Source organism: Pyxicephalus adspersus, chromosome 4, assembly GCF_032062135.1.
Source record: "Pyxicephalus adspersus chromosome 4, UCB_Pads_2.0, whole genome shotgun sequence".
NCBI classification, from domain to species: Eukaryota; Metazoa; Chordata; class Amphibia; order Anura; family Pyxicephalidae; genus Pyxicephalus; species Pyxicephalus adspersus.
In genome coordinates, this window is record NC_092861.1 from 100,662,152 (window position 1) to 100,678,352 (window position 16,201).

Sequence of the window (16,201 nt, forward strand, 5' to 3'; positions counted from 1 at the left end):
TGTCTTATTTTAATTATTTTTTTAAAAATCGGGGGTGGCTTACTTAATGGGGATGTCCTAAAATCGGGGAAACACGGTATTACGTGCTTTGTTTGCTTTACCCTATGCTTGGGACACGAATTTAGGACACTGTTATACTTATGATTACTGATGTTAACATTTTCATTCCCGGTTTACATGTACTGCTTTTCAATACGCAAAATACTTACTGTATAAATGAAAGGGACGGCAGAATTACGGTTGGGCAAAGCTGACAGTGTTCAATGCTCTGATGATAATGCATAGATGTTGTGACCGTTACTTCTTCTAATGATAACACTGTAATTGATTTGTTTTTTCCATATGAAAACTTTAATAAATATTGAAATATAAAAACATTTTGACACCTGATTAGATATTCCACCCAGCTGCAGATTTCTCAGGCTGTTGGCATAACCTTTTCTTAAAAGGGTTGTCTGCCTCAAATTTGTTAGGAAGTATCTGTTGCAATAGATAATTGTTTGTTGCAAAAGTCATCGAGATGGATCCCTTTTGAAAAAGCAAAGAACCTAACTGAAATCGTACTGAAAGATTAATCATGTGTAGTGTGTAAAAAGGCAAACAGTCATTGCTCATTGACCCTATTGTCCTTTTGGTAGCTGGACTTGGAAATGGCTACTGAGTAGGCGGGTATTTATTTGTTATACTAAAAACTCATATTATATATATTTTTTTTTTTTTACTTTTTGTTTAGTGCAGTTAGTTACTTGTGTAGATCACCAGCTTCACTTATGAAAGTGTATCCTCTCCAGCCTTGGAGAGCTTGAAAAATCAGTCCTATTGTGAAAAGGTGTTTTTTAATATCCTAACCTTTACTTTGTATTTCAGCTCCTGCCAGCATCCCTACAAATTGCAGCTGAAGAGGATGTTGAATTTCGGAAGGGGCTTCCTCTAGATTACTTAGAATACATGGGTGTACAAAACGCAGATTTGGTAAGCAAGATGAGTGTTTGCTTGACAATGAGTAATTTACTTGTGTGGGTTTAAAGCAGACCTATAATCAAAAACTTCCCTATCTTCCTGTAGATTTGTCATATCAATTTTACTTCTAGGAAGAGAATATTTTTAAAAATGTATACCTGTAATGGTTGGACAGTTCTATTTCACTGAGGCTGAGCTAGAAGTGTATTAGAGAGTGAGAAAAAAATCTTCAAATTGCAGTGTATCAAACGATGTCTGTCAGTAACAGATGATATAAGCTTAAAAATTAAATTCTTTATTTCTCATATGTGCAGCTCTTCCTCTGAACAGAATGTAATCTAACCATTCTCTATGACTTTACTGTCCTATGAAAAAGGGAAAATTGTTTTTTTCTTTCACAGATGATGGGGCAGCATGGTGGCCCAGAGGTTAGCATTCTGGCCTTTGCAGCGCTATTTATTACACTGGGGAACACATTTTTTTAGGAGTTAGATCTTACACTTGTTTTTTACTAATTTTTGGATGGTGAATCCAGAAATGACCCCAGTTTTTTGCTATCACATCCAGTTTTTACGATACGGGTACCCTCCTGAAGGAAAAATCTTCTGGGGTGCCAATAATGAAGGAAAATAAATCCTGTTTCCTTTATCCCTTTTCTTGAAAAACCATATCTTTACTAAGTCCCTATTAGCGTAATTTTCACACAGATCTTAAATAACAAGATATTTATTAACAGAAAAGAATTAACAAGTAATCAACAATTATTCCAATTAGGCTAAATAATAATCACATAGACAAAGTAAAATGAAACCTTATGCAAAGAATCCGTCGTCTGTCCCCTGCACTTTAGCTTGAGAGAAAAAGAGAGAGTAAGAGTAATAGAGATCTAAGAGGTGTAAGACATATATAAGAGAATAGAAGATTTGGAAGAAGAGAGGTCTAAGAGGCTTAGGATGTATCTAAGGGGATAAGAGAGCGATTTGTGGCTGTTGTCTCTTCTTATACATCTCCAGGACCCCTGGCCACATTCAGCCACACCCATGTATCCCCTTACTCAGGTGTCCTCCCACTTCTGGAAATACACTGCTCACAGGTGCCCGCTGATATTCTTCAGTAGGTGTCACTGTTGCATTGGGGGGGAAGTCCTCTGGCTCCTTCGGGGGTCATCAGATAGAGGGTATGTTTATGTACCAGGCAGAATGATTGGAGATGTCTTTGGAGTAGATGCTTCCATGCACAACCCCTATACCTCACACCTGGTATGGTGTGATCTTCCTGTTCAAGAAGGTGTTCTCTTGCAATTCCTTGGATCCAAACCCCAGCCGGAGTCATCCTGCTAGATTTGTCTGCATTGACATTTCAAAGGCAACCCTCATTAAGGCTCACCAACAGTTATATTTAACCCATCATATGAAATTGACTATGCATAAGTGCTGATTTTATATCATTCATGTTGCGCACTCCCAACACCTCCATTCTTGTCAAAAAACATACAAATTTTACATACAATGAAATAATAACTTGAATGTACTGTTTGTATGAACAAAAGAAATTTTAATAAAGGATTTATTGTTACTATGACATTTTTTTTTACAGTAAAACATTTAAAAATTAATCGGGTAAGCGGTTAAGGTAAAAATTTAGGCTTATAGCTTTTCCTGGAGTGTTCAGTGTTAGGACAATCCTGCCGGATGCTCCAACAATAGTCAGCCATCATATGTACATCTACCCTGATACCGTCCTTCCATGACCTTTAAATCTTGATGCAATCATTCACCCTGCTCATCACTGACTGCACCAAGGTTTTCCGGGAAGTTAGGAGGATGGCTATGCAGAAAATGCATCTTGATGCTCATATTGCAACCAAGCATTTTGAAGCTCTCCAAGAGTTTCTGGACAGTTTCTGTGTAATTTGCTTGTGTGTTTCCAAGAAATTTGCTTGTGTGTTTCCAAGAAAGTCATTGACAATGGCTTTGAATGATAAACAAGCATTCTTTTCGACTTGTGACATTGTCCTGCTGACATTGTCCTGATGAAATGTTCATCTTTGATAACCTGCGGAATCTGTGGACCATCAAACACACCGGCCTTTATTTTTTTAAATGACAGGCTAGAAAATGCCAAAATTAGGTACTGTCTCCTTCAGTTGGCAAAGCTTTATTGAACTGTTTCATGTGCAGAGGCAGGAATTTAATATTCTTTCTATCAACAAGTCGCTCATGTAGAATGTTTGAATTACCTGGTTATAAGGCAGATCTTGGAGGCCAATTCCTTTCCACCCAATGCCTCTCTCGAGCTCTGCTATCCCACAGAAAACAGGGATACTTGGTGTATCCGCGTTGCTGACCAAGAAGGAAGCATACCATTTTAAGGTCAACACAGATGACCCAATTGTGTTGGTAATATTGCAACAACTTAAGGACTCCTTATGTCTGCATATTCTTCACAAAGAGAAACTGAATGGCCAATTGGGACTGACCCAAATATATTGCCATTGTGAAGGAGGACACACTTTAAGCTCTGCTTTGAGCTATTGATGAATAGTGGCCATTCAGTTAAATTAGAGATTGGAATTCCCAATTCCTCTATTAAACCAGGTATGTTATGGCAATACACAAAGCGGCTGTCAGTTCTAAAGTACTGCAGAAATGCAATTTCTCTGGTTTCGAAAGTACGATACCTTTGTTCCTTTTTCAAGTACGTTTTTCTCACGCAGTCTTGATGCTAGGAGTTCTGAAGCCTTCTTCGATAGTCCAAAATCAGGTGCTAAATCACTCAACTCATGCTGATCAAATCCCTTACGAAAAGAGTCCTCTTCAATTTCAAACTCTTCATCATTATCACCTAGTTCATCACCATAATCATGTTCTTCAAGAGTGTAGTGTAATGAAAACCGGCACTGGGATTTCATCTGAATGAGGCACTGGGCGTATAGCCGATGGTAGACTAGGATACTCTGTTACATTTACCGTATTTTTTGCCGTATAAGACGCACTTTTTCTTCCCCAAAACTGGGGGGTAAAAGTTAGTGCGTCCTATACGACAAATGTGTTAAAAAAAATAATTAAAATATTATACTCACCCGATACCCGATCCTGCGTGTGTCTCTGGCTGCAGCGTGTCTCTCTTCTCTCCTCTGCCAGCATCGTGTTTTCTCCTGTCTGTAAAGCAAAGCGAAAGAAGCCGGCACAGCGCCTCCTGCTGTTCCCTGTCCTAACTGCCGTACAATAGAAAAAAAGCACAGAGTGATCAGAAGGGGAATTTGAATGACAGAGTGATCAGAAGGGGAATTTGAATGACAGAGTGATCAGAAGGGGAATTTGAATGACAGAGTGATCAGAAGGGGAATTTGAATGACAGAGTGATCAGAAGGGGAATTTGAATGACAGAGTGATCAGAAGGGGAATTTGAATGACAGAGTGATCAGAAAGGGAATTTGAAAGGTACAGAATGATCAGAAAGGGAATTTGAAAGGTACAGAGTGATCAGAAAGGGAATTTGAATGGCACATGAGTGATCAGAAGGGGAATGCCGGTATGAATGGCACATGAGTGATCAGAAGGGGAATAATCTTTCAGAATCTTTTTTTCTAGATTTTCCTCCTTTAAAATTGGGTGCGTCTTATATTCCGGAGCGTCTTATACGGCGAAAAATACGGTATTTTTCTTGTCAAATCCTGAAGTTTTATACAAAAGTAACAGTCACTGAAATGATTTTCCTCGCCAAACCATAGGTATACCAAATGTCATTTTATCACGTGTTCCCTTTGTCCAAATCCGTAAACCCTCGACACACTGTTTGCACACCTTATGAGGGGCCTATAGCAGACTCAGTTAATTAATTGTGTATTATGCTTTCCCACATTCAACTCCACCCATAATGTCTCAACCTCATCACATGCTCCATCAACAATTTTCTTCATTCACTTTCAGATCACTTCTCACATACAGACAGACACCACAACCTTTTTGTTTGACTCTGTCTTTACAAAAGAGAGTATAACCAGGAATATTGACAGCCCAGTTATGTAAAGAACAAAGCCAGGATTCAGTAATACCAACTAAAGTTGGCATGTAACTATATAGACAATAGGGATCTAGGAGAGTTTTTATTGTATGTTATGCTAGGCTGTATTTCTGCTTTCCCTATGTTGTATTTTTTTTTCTTTAGCGGATAAAAAAAAAATTATCTGTTGCCCAGTTGCATGTATAAAAAAGGAATTCTACATAGTCAAATAAAAGTAGTTGTATAAAGGGACCTTGTTTTTACTCCTTAATGCTGCTGTGCACTGCTACACTGTTAGAAAAGATGATCGGATAGTTTTAATATCTCTCTGAAAAGAAAATAGGTTCTAGCAAAGTGTGTAATGTTGGGAAGCTATAAAGAGAATTTGGCTCACTCTGTCAGTATAATTATACACAACACCTAAAACAGTAGGGCAAATGTTGGCCCATTCTGTTAGCAGTTTTTTTTTTTTTGTGTAAAACACATAAAAAAGAAGTGGTCCTTCTGGCCTCAACATTCAACAAAAAACTAGACCGTTTCATCTCAAGGTCCAGAGATTCTTTAGCAGTTGAAGTGGAGCTTTGATGGTGCTCTAAAATCATTTTCTGAGACGGGTATCTCTAAATCAATGAATCTCATGAAGTTAAAGGCTAGGAAGGATACTTACCCTTACATCTATCATCGGAAAGTGTGCTTGTCCACGTGTGAATCTTAGGAGTTTTTCTGTGATACTATTCTTGTCCCCCTGCAGTTTGTTTGGACCAGGGTCTTGCTTTCAGTACCATCTAGGTTAAATTTCTACCTTTGCAGTTTTATTACAAACCATTGGATCCACCTCATCAGTCTGACACCATCCATTTTTTGAAAGGTGCCTATAAAATATAAAAAAAAAAGGTGCCTATAAAAATAACACAGTACCTAATGTAATTTCACAAACCGTACCAAAACAAGTTTCCCAAAAAAAAAAAAAAGTTGAATGTGTGTTTGTTAATCAAATGCAAATGGGCTTTAGATAACTGTTGGTAACTTTTATTACAAGATTTTTTTTATTTTATTAAATACCTGCTTAACAAGCTGTACCGAATCTGATATGTCGTACTGGCATAGTAATATTTGTCCTGTTACCTTCAAGGAGGATCCACGTAGAAAGGCATTTATGGAGAAGGTGCACTCAATGATGAAGAAGCTGACTGAGTATGCTCCGGTTGATGCAGCTGTAGATCAGAAGGCCAAGGAATTTCTTCATGACTGTCTGCCTCCTGTACTTACTGCTGGTATGTGGGGAAACTTTGTGTGCCAACAATGTCTTATTTGTGCAGTACTCCAGTGTGCTGCACAGCCTTTGCATTTAAAACCTCTGAACTAAATTCTCCATCTAGTTTGCACATGCTGCACATCCCTCTTGTTTGAATGTTATGAATGCAAAGATCCTGTGGTGCCTGCCAGGGCTGCACAGAAAAATAAACCATGAATAGGCAAAAAGGTGATTGTTAAAAGAGTGCCAGCTAAATTTAGATGGTGGGGGCTTCATTTAAAGGACAATTACGCCATTAGTGATACTGTCCATAATTAGAGATCGACACATCAAAAATCCATAAACCTGCCAAGTGAGTTATGACCTAACTGTTAAAGATGAATGTATTTCCCCCTTGAAGGAACAGAGACTCCTTGCTATAGAAGAAGCTTTTACAGACACATGTGTGAGAACAATCAAAGGTGGTTATTCTGATTTATTCAGAAAATCTGGTTGTATTTATACAATGTAAAAAGAGAATATACGGTGAACACCAATTTTTGTAGCAGGATTTTTTGGGCCAATATCAACAACATATATTAAAAAAATAATAAACTTTTTTATTTAATATTTACAGGGCTCATTTCCAGTACATAAAACCACATAAAAACCATTATTAACCACAATAATCTCTCCTTTCAGAGTGTCCCTGTGAGGGATACATTCTGGGTAAATTCTCTACGCGTTACTTAAGAGATAAATTAATGCGGAATCATTTCCAAAGGAATAGGGAAAGTCAGTGTAATGGAGACAAAGGGGGAACCTATCCATGTGGTGAATGCACACAGTGTGCATGGATCTATACAAAGAGGGATCAATTCGAAGTACCAATCAAAAAGCTTCCTAAACTAAAATATGTAGTACATTGTAAAACTAAGGGCATCAAATATTTGGCATTTTGTAGTTGTGGTTGCTTTTATGTAGGTAGGACAATAAGGGAGTTTAGGAAACGTATCTATGAGCATATATATGCCATTAAAAATGGGAAAATGATCACCCCCTTAAGTCTCCACATGGGCACGCGGCACAACTTCAATACTGAGGAAGTTAGATTTTTTGCACTGAAAAAAGTCGTGCAGGACCCAAGAAGAGGCGATTTGGGATAGCTTGATCCTACAAAGAGAAAGTAAATGGATTTATGTGTTTGAAAGCAAACCAATATCCAGGCTTGAATGAGGTTTCAAACCTTATCTATAATAACAGTAAGGGCAATATGGAAATTAAAGGGGAAGGAAAGTGGGGAAAAAAGAGAAAAAGTGAAAAAATATTTTTTTCTTATTTTTTTTGTATACCAGTTGATGACAATGGAATTGATGAGCAATAGCAAACTGTGTAATATATAGGACATTAGGTGCTGTCTATTTAGGCAAAAGTAACTGACTTGATAAAATAATCATGTCAATAAAAATCATATTCATCTACATATGAAAAAATATAGACTTTATCTATTATAGTAATATCTTGTAATTTGATATGCACCTTTGGGATATAATGTAATTAGGAAATAATGACATTTGCAATGGCTATTAAAATTGTCATACAATGGCATGGATTACATCAATTGTGTATATATAATGTAACGACCTTTATTGTAATTTGTGCAATGTTTGTTTGTTTTTTTTCTTTGTTGTTAAAGCAGTATTTATGTACCTGATGGTTTTTGAATTATGTTTTTTTTTCTTATTTTTGTTTTGTTTTTTAGCAACACTCTCTGTTGTAAAGGTTGAGTCTGCTTGTTCTAGAGATCATTTGGTCCAGATACTTTACCAAACAAGGGGAGTGGGAGGGTCATGCTGCTGGAGATATGATACAAATTATATTCTTATATATGGGGATGTTCTCCTGCAGCAGGGGAGCCCCTGGGGATGTGGCTGGTGGTGGTGGTGACAGGTCCCTGTCTCGAGGTGAATCCTCTGGGCTGTGGTTATCCCCACAAACAATAGCATAATAAAACCTGTAAAAATCACAACTTCCCGTGTCACATAGCACCTGAAGTCTAATATAAACATGCAGGTGGTGTTGAGTCTGGAGACTGACAGCCTGCTCTCCTGGGTGCATGAGAATCTCAGATAATCGCTCACAGATGGTTACTAATGACTGGTGTGTATGTGCTGAAGGGTGGGACCCGGACTGATGACATAATAGGATCTTCCCCTAAAAAGAAACGGAATTGATACATGAGACGCTGACTGCAGCATGCAGGGGAGCTGGTGTGTAAACGTGTGGCTCAGCTGTGAGATTTCAGTATATTTTTTGCTTCAAGTTCCATCCAAAATTGTAAGTATGAATTGCTTTCAGTCCTTTTGAAGTCTGTCATTTTTCTGGCACTTATGGATTTATTCCCTTTTTGTAGGACTAATAGGAATGCCATTTAAACTTAAGGACTTCAAAATTGTTATAACAACTAGATGTGATTTAAAGTAAGTGAGTTGCTAACCCCAGTGAATGTGCACAAAGTGGTGAAAAATGATTAAATATGGATTGGTTACCACATTATCACTGGTGGTTTTACCTATGATAATATTACCATATGCTGGCATGAATGTAAAGAGATATGCATGTTGTATAACTGATTATAAATTAATTGGTCGGTATCACATTTAAGTTTTTTTGGCAATGGGGCCTGGAGCATGGTTTTGCAACATTGCTTGGAATCCATACAAAGTGGGCAATAATGGGCTATTATAAATTATTAAACATGTAGAACATAAAGGGACGGATAATTTCAAATGTTATCATATTTATGTTGATAACAGATTAATACCAGAGCAAAACATATAACAGCTTTACTGCCATGACTACCGGTCTGTTCCCCACTACTGATCCTAACCGAGAGTGTTGCTAAGAACACAAGCATCGGGTACATTGATGTATAATATGTTTAGTTTAATGTATTATTTTCTGTTAATGTAGTAATAAGTTAAATGATGATAATGTAATTTCTTTATGGTTGTAGATTCTCTCTCCTGAGGAAGCGGATATTTCCGTGAAACGCGTAGAGAATTTACCCAGAATGTATCCCTCACAGGGACACTTTCAAAGGAGGGATTATTGTGACTAATAATGGTTTTTATGTGGTTTTATGTACTGGAAATGAGCCTTGTAATACAAATATTATTTAAAAAATGTTATTTTTTTAATATATGTTGATATTGGCCTAAAAAATCCTGCTACAAAAATTGGTGTTCTTTACCAAAATTCTTTTTTTTTTTTTCTGGGTTTAATAAGGGATGTGGCCTACATGATATACAACATATATATATATATATACAATGTAAAGTAGGTGGCACAGAGAGGTAATTAAAGGTTGAAGTGATAAATGACTATTTAGGAATCCTAAGTTAAACAATTTATGGCCCTGATACCCTGGAAACCTTTTCACACCTCCCTAGGTGACCATTCCCTTTGTTCTTAATTACCTTTTTAGACAAAGAAAATAAACTCAAACATTTGTAGTCTGATAAAGTAATTTTCCTTCTCAAGTGCCAAACTACATTTGAACAATGGTCATTTGGTCATAAGCCTGAACCCAGAGATCCCACTGGGGCAATTGGGAAAACAAAAGGTGTAGATTACAAAAGTCCTTTGTTGATATGAGGCAAAAGCCTTGTATATAGTATATTTTATGATTCCTTCTTGTATAAAATCATAAAGTCCACATCATAACAGAACAGTTCATGGCCCTAAAGCGATAAGACCTTGATCAAATTCTGCACCAACTGGACAAATCCCAAAAAAATGTGTTTTACCTAACAGTTTGAGGCACCCAGATTAAAATTTCAGGATTGAAGGCGCCTAGTCTTAAAGCACTTTAACCATTTCTTCATAGGGAATCTAAACCCATAAACAAAAATCTAATTCTTTGCAGCTTACCAATACCTAATTGAGGTGGTTGCATTGGTTCACTCACGTGACTATATTTGGAGGGTGTCGTTATCACCTTGGCTGGATTTTAAACATGTCTTCTATTAATCTCCATAACATGCTCTGTATAGGGATCAGTAGTTTACTTATGGAAGACAACTATTTTTAGTTTAGCACAAACAAAATTACAAGGACACTTCATTTCTGGCAGGATTATATTTGCTGACTGAAAAATTTAGCAAATTTAACTGCTGCAATGTATCCCTTGTTTATTATTGGGTTTAGATTTACTTCAAGTCCCTTCCAGCTTCTGGTACCTTCTACCATAGGTTAGCACCCTTTGAAACCATGTTCTTAAGAAAGTTTTGTGCAGTAACTATTGACTAGAGATGAGCGAATTTCTCAAAAATTCCATTGGCCGGTTCACCGAATTTTCCGAAAAGATTTGCTTCAATCCGAATTTATTGTTATTATGAATCATGTTAAAAAACGTCCATTTCAGGCCTGCAGAGAGCCTTGATAGTGGTGTAGAACACAGTGCCTTGCAGTAACATGCATAGGGAGTCTGCTGTGGTAGTGAAATAACACTGAGTCAGTATGACATGCAGATGACAGGCGTCGCTATTAGAACCACTGCACACTTCATTTATTTAGGTAGTCACGGGGCCAAAACTGACTAACTCAAGTATGAAATCAGCCTTACAGGTCCATGTTAGCATCAAGAAGAAGCGCACTCCTTTTACACCCTTGTCAGCTGATTCCACAAAGATGCCTACAGAACCTGTTCTGTTAATCGCTTATACAAGTAGAGCCCCCCAGACAGAGTGGACATGCTGTCAGCACTAGTGTTGGTCCAATAAATCACTTTTCGATTCGACCGCCATTCGGTCGAATAATGCATAATTATTCGGGTGATTGAACGTCGAATTCGAACTCCATTAAAGTCAATGGGGGAAAAATTTGGGGTTTTTTTTCTGGACTGTGTAGAGCTTCTACAGCCTATAAATACATTTAAAAAGACATGTCAAGACTCCCCCAGCTCTGCACAACACTGTACAAGTAGAAAAAAAAAAGGAAGTCTTTTTTTTCTGTTTGCTGGCAAGGCCATTTTATGGGGCGGTCAAGGGAACATTCCGGATTTTATACTGTCTCCGAGTAGAGGCAGAGAGGGGCTCTGGTCCAAAAATTAGCCACCAGGTTTCACCGCTCCGTTACAAGCCATACACAGGCTTCAGAGTACAGGCAGAGGTCTCCGAGGGGGGTCTTTCATTCAAAAAATTAGCCAGCTACACAGCTCTGTTTATAAAGTACAAGTGACAGGTGGCAGCAGCAGGTGGAGGAGGCGGTGGGCCCAGAGACGGAGCGGGGACCGCATTGGTAACTGGCATCTAGAGTAGGTACTGGGCAGGTGGCAGCATCAGTAAGAGCGGAAGGAGGCGGTGGGCCCTGAGACGAAGTTTGGACGGCATTAGTAACTGGCATCCAGAGTTGGGTACTGGGCAGGATCAGTGAAAGCAGGAGGAGGAGGCGGTGGGCCCTGAGACGAAGTTTGGACGGCATTAGTAACTGGCATCCAGAGTTGGGTACTGGGCAGGATCAGTGAAAGCAGGAGGAGGAGGCGGTGGGCCCTGAGAATTGTGGATGGCATTGTTAACTGGCATCTAGAGCTGGGTACTGGGAGGAGGAGGCGATGGGCTCTGAGACGGAGCAAGGACGGCATTAGTGGTTGAGGCCATCACCTATATGGACAGTGTAAAAGCTGTAGCTATTGCAGACATCTAGAGCTGGGTACTGGGAGGAGGAGAAGGCGGTGGGCCCTGAGACAGAGCAAGGAGGGCATTAGAAATTGAGGACATCACCTATATGGACAGTGAACAAGCTGTAGCTATTGGAGACATTGCTTTGTAGGGCACTGCCCTTTCCTATCTGCAAGCTGTAACTTTCTAAAATGCAGCATGGACAGCCTTGTTTAACTGGCATCTACAGCTGGGTACTGGGCAGGCGGCAGCAGTAACAGCAGGAGGAAGGGGTGGTGGGCTCTGGAACAAAGTATGGACGGCATTAGTATCTGGCATCTAGAGTTTTGTACTGGGCAGGCGGCAGCATCAGGAGGATACCACAGAGTGGCAAGCTGACAGAGTGGGGCGGTGGGTAGCAACACCAGTAACCGCTGATGAAGGTGGGAGAAAGAAGAAGCAGTTGGCATCTGATGTGTGGCATTAGGTGGGGACTTGACTCCGAGGGGCTCTCGCTTCTGGCTCCAAGCGCCCAGGGCACGCCGGGTGCCACCCACTGTGGCACAGTGACAGGTGGGGAGTTTGACTGGGGCAGTACACCTGTTAAACGGTAACGTAGGTGCCCTAAGGCAAGCCTAGGGAGGAGAGAAACCTCCCGTGGAGTTAGAAGGGCAAAAGCTTGCTTGATCTTGATTTTCAGTCTGAATACAGACCGTGAAAGTGGGGCCTCCTATTCCTTACCATTTTTGAGTTAGGAGCAGGAAGTGTCAGAAAAACTACCACAGGGGATACCTGGCCAGAGTGGCACAAGGATATAGTGTGGAGGTGGCGTCAGCAGCAGCATCAGGCGGAGGCCACAGAGTGGCACAAGGACATATTGTGGAGTTGGCGTCAGCAGCAGCATCAGTGGACCACAGAGCGGCAAGATGACTTAGTGTGGAAATGGCAGCGGCAGCATCAGTAGACCACAGAGCGGCAAGGTGACATAGTGTGGAGATGGCAGCAGCATCAGGGGACCATAGAGCGGCAAGGTGACTTAGTGTGGAGATGGCGGCAGCAGCATCAGGAGACCACAGAGCGGCAAGGTGACATAGTGTGGAGATGGCGGCAGCAGCATCAGGAGACCACAGAGCGGCAAGGTGACTTAGTGTGGAGATGGCAGGATCAGGAGACCACAGAGCGGCAAGGTGACATAGTGTGCAGGCCCCTCCTCAAAGGGCCTGAGCAAACGGCAGGTGTCACGCATGAGCTGCCACTGGCTGACATCAAAGTTACACATGGGAGTACTTCTATCCGCTTGGATCATCAAGTATTCTTTGATGGCCTTTCTCTGTTTGTATAGTTGGTCCAACATATGGAGGGTGGAATTCCAACGGGTGGAAACGTCACATATCAGCCTATGTTGGTGGATGCCGTTCTGCAGCTCAAGGAGGGTGTTCTTTGCGGTGTACGAGTGGCTGAAGTGCATGCAGTTTTCTGGCCTTTTTTATGATGTCTTGCAGATGGGTGGAAGACTTCAGGAACTGCTTTACGACTAAATTGAACACGTGTGCCATGCAGGGTGCATGGCTCAGACTTCCTTGACGCAGCGCAGACACAATGTTCTTCCCGTTGTCCGTCACCATGGTTCCGATTTTCAGTTGTCGCGGAGAAAGCCATGATTCTATCTCCTGATTAATTACACGGAGCAGTTCCTCCCCTGTGTGACTCTGTTCCCCCAGGCAAACCAGGTGCAGAACAGCGTGACACCGCCGTGCCCTGCACATGTGGTATGCTGGAGGGGCACTGTGAATTGTCCCTGCAGTGGAGGCTGAGGACACGGTGGAGGATGAGGAGGCAGAGGCGGACGTTGTCGCAGGACCAACGGCGTGAGAACGTAGAGGCGGAAGCAGTGTCACCTGGACAAATTGCTGCTGTGGCTGTGCATGAATCACATTCACCCAGTGGGCTGTAAAGGACATGTATTGTCCCTGGCCGTAGTTACAGCTCCACACGTCGGCGCTGCCGTGCCCTTTGACAGACACCGACAGGCTCAAGGACTGGCCCACCTTCTGTTCTACATATTTGTGCAGGGCTGGTACTGCCTTTTTTGCAAAGAAATGACTGCTTGGGACTCCCCACCTCGGCTCGGCACAAGCCATCAGTTCTCCGAAAGGTGCAGAGCCCACCACTTGGAAAGGGAGGGACTGCAGCACCAGCAACTTGGACAGGAGCACATTCAGCTTCTGGGCCGTTGGATGAGTGCACGCATACTGTTGTCTCTTGGCAATCGCTTCGGTGATCGATTGCTGACGGAATGACTTGAAAGGAGTAGGAGCATCTGGACCAGCAGAAGGTGTAAATGACATACAGCTCCCTTCGGCTGAGGTGGTGGAGCCTTGACTGCCTGAAAGCCGGTGCGTGCCACTGGGTTATGCAGAGGTTGCTGCGGCAGGCTGGACCACCACATCGGAGCCACGGTTCTCCCAGGCCTTTTTATGGTGACTCTGCATATGTTGACGCAGGGCCGTGGTGCCAACATTGACACCGTGGCCACGCTTCACCTTCTGCCTCTTCATCATCAGGAGAAGAGGGTGGCAGCTTGCCCGTGAGGCAGCGGCTGAGCCATCAAGGTGGAAGCATGGCTGGTAGTCAGCAGCGTGGCAGCAGTGGGAGGTCGGGAGCCAAACGTGATGATGAAGCCCCTTTTTCACCCGGCTCCCAAGTGCGATCGGCTTCATCATCATCGAGTAGTGTATGCACATCACTGATGTCCTCTTCAACGGTCTCTGGGTCAGGAGCCTGACTGCTTGCAACACCATCTCCCACGCCACTCTCCTCATCACTACTTGCCCACCTAGCGGAGGAAGCAGCTGATGTCTCCTCCAGATCATGGCTGGGCAGTAGCTGCTGACTGTCCTCTACTAGCTCGTCCTCCCTGTATAGTGGAGCTGAGCCCACAGCATACAATACTTCTGTGGCTGAGGGAACAGGAAAGGAAAGCGGCAAGTTGAGGACAGGTGAGGGCACAGGGTCTGCTCCCGCACAACTAAGGGTTGTGTCTGATGAACCCAACGACTGTTGGCTGGGGGTGTCTGATGTCGCTTGGGATGAAGACTCTGACATACCTAAAAGCGGCGAATATATTTTTATTTTTGTACGGAAATAGGACAATAAACACTTTTAGCACCAAGAACTGCAAAAGGGAACTGCGTATATATTTTTCTTTTTGTACTCAAATACGTCACTAAATGCTTTCACCACATATAACTGCAGAAGTGAACTGATAATATATTTGTATTTTTGTACTGAAATACGTCACTAGTAATTTGCTTTTCTAGCACTGTCCCTACCGCCTTCTGACGTCTCTCCCTGCACTAAGATGCTGTGAAATGATTCCTCCTATCCTTTCCCTGCACTTTTATATCTTTTTTTAAATTTTGGAGCACAATGATGTTTTTACTAGCGACTCCACACGTCTCTCCCTGCACTCAGAACGCTGTAAAATGTCTTAATCTAAGATGGTTGAGGCTATTTAAAGAGGTGTGACATTACGGGGCTGGCTGGCTGCTGATTGGCTGCATGCATGGCATTATGGGTCATCCCGCCTTCCCAGAGTTCCTTGCCCCATGTCCTCACATGTGTAGCCGCTATTTTAGAAAAAATTGAAACGAATCGCAAGGCAATTCGGGTTCGTTGCGAAATCAGATTTTTTTTCTGAAATTCGGATCGAATTCTACTTCGTCAGCTTCGATTCGCTCATCTCTACTATTGACCATTTGCTTACTCTTTTTGCCCCATAAGTGTAATTTACCAAAAACCAGCAGGAGCTAGGAGTTTCATTTTCTAAACAACTGAAAGTTAAACATTTTTTTTCTTTCCAACTACTCCCTGCTATTTAATAAATGCAAGAACACAGTTTACAAGCATATTTATAATGGTACGGATCCTGTCAACCCTCTATACATGTTTCCACCTGATGACTTGATTTATTTGGCTAGGTCCGTCACTGGAATGCCAGGGTAAAAAAAATTACACCTAGAAGGGTCTCATCCTTTCTATGGATCTTCACTTTTCTCACTTGAAGTCCTGGCACATTGGATAAAGTTCATTAAATCATCTGCTCACGGTCAGCTAGCTTTTAGTATGTTTATAGTTTGAATCTTTAAGTCCCTGCTTTGTTAGATGGTCCTAGTGGTGTCTGTTTCCAAGCTGTGCTGACAATGGTAATCTAGAGATTGGGAATTTAGTATTGCAATCAAAATGAGTTAAAGAAAAGAGACAGTGGTATCAGTGCTATCTCCATGATTTTTTAAACCAGAATAACCTGGCAGATATCTATTAGGAAGTAGAGAGGAAAGCT

At 41.5% G+C, this 16,201-nt stretch overlaps 1 protein-coding gene across 3 annotated transcripts in view; it reads left to right on the forward strand.

Annotated features, from left to right (window-relative positions):
* RIOX1 (ribosomal oxygenase 1) overlaps window positions 1-16,201 on the forward strand; it is a 44,225-nt gene that overhangs the window by 20,600 nt on the left and 7,424 nt on the right. For 2 of the 3 annotated variants that reach the window (XM_072409156.1, XM_072409157.1), the window contains 2 exons: window positions 868-972; window positions 6,098-6,239. In XM_072409156.1, the coding sequence (XP_072265257.1) occupies window positions 868-972; window positions 6,098-6,239 (247 nt within the window). Of the gene's footprint in view, window positions 1-867; window positions 973-6,097; window positions 6,240-9,215; window positions 11,652-16,201 lie in introns of those variants that run through there. The other variant, XM_072409158.1, reaches the window with a different exon arrangement.